The sequence below is a fragment of the Sinocyclocheilus grahami genome, unplaced genomic scaffold, assembly GCF_001515645.1.
Source record: "Sinocyclocheilus grahami isolate Dianchi unplaced genomic scaffold, SAMN03320097.WGS_v1.1 scaffold353.1, whole genome shotgun sequence".
In the NCBI taxonomy this organism is placed as follows: Eukaryota; Metazoa; Chordata; class Actinopteri; order Cypriniformes; family Cyprinidae; genus Sinocyclocheilus; species Sinocyclocheilus grahami.
In genome coordinates, this window is record NW_015505532.1 from 1,415,237 (window position 1) to 1,420,593 (window position 5,357).

Below are 5,357 nucleotides of genomic sequence, written 5' to 3' on the forward strand. Positions count from 1 at the left end.
ACCTGAGGGCAGTTTCATAAAACAAGTTTACCAAACAAGCCAGGCTTATTTCAGTTAGTCTGACTTATTTGAACCAAATCAACTAAGTCAGACTAACTAAAACAAATGGTCATATCTGGTAAACTTTAATGAAACCGGCCCCTGGTGCAAGCCATTTGCAAAACACAAAGTTACCGACACCTTGTGGCTGACACGAGCAGTGTATCTGCTATGAGAGTTATGCACTGAAATACTACATGAACTTCAGACTGGCTTGAGTCGGCAGTTCTCCAGTGTAATGAAGGCAAAGTGTACCCAATGAGGAAGCGGAGACATCATGTGGTTACTAAATACTGCAGGTTTTTATTTCAATGATCTACACAAAGATGGTTAAGATAAGACCATTCCTTAAATCCTACAGTCCAACCAGGTTTTTCCTCAAAAAGGAAACCAAAAATAAAAACAAAGTAGGTAAAAAACACGAGCATTTTAAAAGGAGAAAAAGATTGATACACAAATTTAAAATCACTTCTGAAGACGTGTAAAACATCCGGCATGTTCAAAGCTGACCATTCTCCCATGTCGGAACAGCGGGGAACGCAGCTCGACTCATGTTTAGCTGGTATCCATCTGTTTGAAAAACCACAGGAAAAAGGAGATTACTACCAGCTTTTATAAACAAAAAAGGCACATTTTAAACGCATCTCTGAATTAATGCTACGTTTACACGACAACGACGCAGTCAAAAATGGAAGTTTTTTCCCCATACGTTTTTGAAGTTTCACGTATACATGATGCTTTAAGTGATTCGCGGTTACACATCCGCGAAAACGGCCAAAAACGCTGTATTACGTACACCAGGCAAGTAGTTGGAGCGGTCACCTTGTCAGTTAACAGTACCTGTAGGCAAGTGACGATTTTGTATATAATGCGTCTCCGCTGTTGGTTGTAATATTGGTGAAGTAAATCCACACTTTGCGGAAGCGTAAGCAGCAGCAACCGTACCATGGACTCCGCCATCGTTGTGCATGTTGGTTCACGCTTGCCTTTAAAAGGCATGTAACGACACGTACTGCGCATGTCTACATACCTAATATGAACTATGCACGCGCATGACGTCACCGTTTTCAAAGATTCCCATTTTGGGTGTTTACACTGAAACGATAACGGTGGTGTTTTCAAAAACTTGCACTTTGAAACAGGTTTTCAAAAATATGAATTTTCAGTCCCCAAAACGTCGTTGTAGTGTAAACGAACAGGCAAAACGCATAAAGTTTCCCCGTTTTTGGCTGAAAACATTGTGTAAATGACCCCTTCGTTTACACACCCTGGCGTTATAGGCATCTAGCTGGGCGTCCAGCTCTTCAGCAGAGAGCTGCTGTTTGCTGCTGCCGCCACCGCGACCACCTCGCCCCCGACCTCTGGCTCCTCCGCCGCCGCGGCCCCCGCGACCTTTCGGTGCACCAAAGCCCCCAATTCGGTTTCGGTTCAGGCCACCACCTCCACGATTTAGACTGTCAGGAAAAAGAACAGTTCAGTCACACCAAACATTACAAGAAAAAAAAAAAAAAAAAAAAAACCCCACCCCCACAACTAAACCGTTCATCCTTACCCCTGCATCGGAGTCCGCCTCTGTGCATCGATCTGTGAGGTAACAAGCTGAATGTTCATTGAGCGACCTGAAAGAGAGTTCACATGACTGAGAATTGCTGCCAGACCAATTCAACAGGCTTCCCAATGACTTTAAAGGCCTGTTGGAGGCTTTCAGAATTTGATGGAGTCTCAAAAGAAAGCTGAGGAAATGCTTGTAGAGACACATGCATACCATCAAGGGGAACACCGTTGTACTGCTTCATGGCTTTCAGGGCGTCTGCTTTCCTCTCAAAGTGAACATCCGCAGTGCCGAGGCTGCGTCCTGACCGATCGTAATGTACTGCTGCTTTCTTCAAAGTGCCAAATTCGGCGAAGAGTTCCTGCAGCACAAACCATACCTTAGCTACAGAATCCAAACACTTAAAGGGATTGTACACCCACAAATAAATGGTCATATATTACTCCCCCTCACTTCATTCCAAACCCGTAAGACCTTCGTTCATCTTCGGAACACGAAGATATTTTTGATGGAGCTTTCTGACCCTCCTATAGACAGCAACACAACGTAATGTTCCCAGACCCAGAAACATGGCAAGTACATCGGTAAAACGGTCCATGTGACATCAGTGGCTCAACTTTAGCAAAGCTACGAGAATACTTTAAAAGAAAAATAATGTAATTTAACAATGCGCACTTTCCCCAGAACGTAATCAGCGTCGTGTACGTTCAGCATGTACGCTTTCTCATGAACGTAAACATGGATTACATTCTGGGGAAAGTGCGCATGCATCATGGTACTTCCCAAAATGGCGGAATAAATCTCAGGGAAAAGTTGAATAAAGTCGTTATTTGTTTTCTTTGTGCACAAAGTATTGTAGCTTCGCAAACTTGAAGTTGAGCCACTGATGTCACATGGACGGTTTCTTCAATGTCCTTACTACATTTCTGGGTCTGGGAACATTACAGTTACATTGCGGTCTACGGAGGGTCAGAAAGCTCTCGGATTTAAATATCTTAATTTGGGTTCTGAAGAGGAGCGAAGGTCTTACAGGTTTGGAACGACATGAGGGAGTGTAATTGGACAGAATTTTCATTTTTGGGTGAACTATCCCTTTAAAGACTCAACGCAGAAGTCAGTGGTGCCAACCTGAATGTCTGCATCGGAGACGCCAAAGTCGAGATTGGACACGAGGAGCTTTCCGCCGGTTTCCACGCCTGCTCCACCACCGCCGCCGCCTCCACCGCCGCCAGCGTTCACACTGTAGCCGTTGTCGAACAGGTCATGCTGCCACTTGTCTGGGAGCTGCTTGGGCTGCAACAGATGAGAGAGAACGCACCTGCTGACTTCGGGCCCCCAGTCTGTCACTGACAGTCCACTCGGCTGGGTGTTGGGGTAAGCAGGGGGCTCCGCTTCAAGGCCAGGGGCACCCAGTGCACTCACTGCGATTTCCAGCAATCCCTGCCCACCCCATCACTGCCCAACCAATGCAGGACACAGCTGGTAGCACATGTACAGAGTTGGCTCGATTATGCTGTTCTAACTTTACTGGATGTGCAAATCACTAGACCTCAGTGGAAGCCAGCTTAACCCTCTGGTGGTTGGTCATTTTAGGAGTTTACATTTAGATTAACAATTGTACTTCATCGGAATGGTACAAAACTTGGTGACTTGTGGCACTTGCTACACAGATGAAAATGTGGACATAAGCTAAACGGTTTTAAGTCACACGATCTTCATGGTAAAAGTGACTTGTACAGGAAATTAACTGGAACCAGAAAATGCAAATCTGAGGGATATTCAACACAGATGAACTAGTCTTTGATAAATGTCTAAAACACAAAGCAACCATCAAATACACAACCTTACGGTTTTTTTTTTTTTTTTTTTAATAGATTCCAAATACCTTGGCACCATTTTATAGTTTTTACACACATACATACATACATATATATATATATATATATATATGAATGGTTGCCAATTTAGAAATGAATAGTGTATGAAACGCTATTAAAAAAACCCCACAAAATATCCTATAGGTTTTGACTGCCAAAAATTAAAGTAAACAAAAACCAGAGGGTTAATTCAAAAGACTATACATGCATTACACGTATAACGCCAAAATAACCAGTTACAAGAGTAGGGTAAACATCAAGTGAACTCCATGTAGCCTACTGTAGTAAACCCCATTAGATTCCCTTAGAAACTGCCCACCCTCTTTGGTAGCAAGCTAACTAGCTACCAGAAACCCAAGAGTCTCTTGCCGTTCACTCCAAATGAATCCCAGCAGGCCTCCAGAAAGGTGGATAGGGATGCTCCACTGGTCTCCGGTGAGAAGGAGCACGGCCAAGTCCAAAATAGGTGGTTAAAACGAGGCCATCAAAAAAAAAAAAAAAGTCCATGCTCGGCATCTGAAGCCGCTCCGGAGCGTCCATTTTGACGCGCTTACATAAACACTGGAGGCCAGTGAGGCACTAACCTCAAGCTAAAAATAATCAAGGGCACTCTTCATAACAGCTGGATAGAGATGGTCAAAGTCCATTTATCCTGTGCGGCTCCAACACTATAGCTATATTTCTGCTTTCAAGGACATTGAGACCACGAAGCCCCTCCCAAACAAAAGCCGAACTCCAGCGAAGAACGAAGGCCCTCTTACAGCTGGGCTTTAGCGCACACACAAAAAAAGAGCACTCTTCAAAAAACAAACAAAAACCACAAGACGCAGACCGTGTGAGGATGTGCGCTGGATGTCGTCGAAAACAAAGAGAGCTTCGGCTGAATGAAAGGGACCAGCCGTCTCCAAAATGGCGTCGACGGCCGCAGGATAGGAGCTCCACGAGCCGCTCCAGACGCTTGAAGCTCACACGGATGGCAAGACAAAGGGCTTAGGGAGAGAACACATTATGCACAATATATATCTAACGAGCTACGCGCCCAGAGAAGCTCCAGGGGCCAGCTAGCCGCCATGTTTGCTGGCAGCCTAGAAAGATAAAAACGGGGCTTCACCCAGGCGTGTGGATGCGCCCGTGATTTTCTCCGCTTTCTCCTACCCTGCTGTACGGCGTCGGTCTGCTTCTTCCGCGGCTCAGGTTCTGGCGGTTCCTCATGGGGCCCGATCCGCCGCCGCGGCCTCCAAAGCCTCCTCCTGTGTTTCCGAGGCGCCCGCTGGCGCCAGTACCGCGGCCTCCGCCTGCGCCTCCGCGGCCACCGCGGCCTCCTCTCCCGCTGCCGCGCCCGCCGCCCCCGCGCTGCCGGCTTTGCTTGATGATGTCGTCTAAGGACATATCCATCTTGTCTGCCATCGTCTGGACTTCGTTAAAGCTAAACACTGCCGTTAACTAAAAACAACCCCCGCTCGTGTGAAGCACTGACCCTGCGCTACCGCTCGCTCACAGAAGAGGAAACGACGAGCCGCCGCCGGAGCCGCTTTTATAGCAGGACCGCTCGTGACGTACATCGGGGAGACGAACGCTTCCGGTTTAAATCGTGTTTTTATTGTGTTAGTTAGCTAGTTTTTTTTACCTAATCAAAATAACCCAACTGCAGCTTGATTGAGATTAACTGGAATGCACAATAGAAACATGATTTTTGAAACTAATGAAACTCTTCAGATTTTCTTTAAAAATATTAAAAGCTAATGCTATAATTTTCTCTCTGGCTTTTGTTTTTCGACCTTTCCTAACTCCCAAATGCAAATATACTAACTATAAGCCTTACTTAAACGATTCTGTTGTTGTTAATGAATAACCATTATGTTTAGGCTTATGTTTGTAATATACAGAGG

General features: G+C 45.6%; 1 protein-coding gene across 1 annotated transcript; it reads right to left on the reverse strand.

Moving 5' to 3' along the window:
• Nucleotides 1–317: 317 nt before the first annotated feature.
• alyref (Aly/REF export factor) lies at nucleotides 318–4,997 on the reverse strand. The gene is made up of 6 exons (XM_016229526.1): nucleotides 4,624–4,997; nucleotides 2,720–2,884; nucleotides 1,805–1,952; nucleotides 1,592–1,658; nucleotides 1,307–1,493; nucleotides 318–609 (listed from the first exon to the last, which is right to left on the reverse strand). The coding sequence occupies exons 1-6, from the start codon at nucleotides 4,873–4,875 to the stop codon at nucleotides 595–597; spliced, it is 834 nt and encodes a 277-aa protein (XP_016085012.1). The 5' UTR covers nucleotides 4,876–4,997; the 3' UTR covers nucleotides 318–594.
• Between the last annotated feature and the right edge of the window lie 360 nt (nucleotides 4,998–5,357).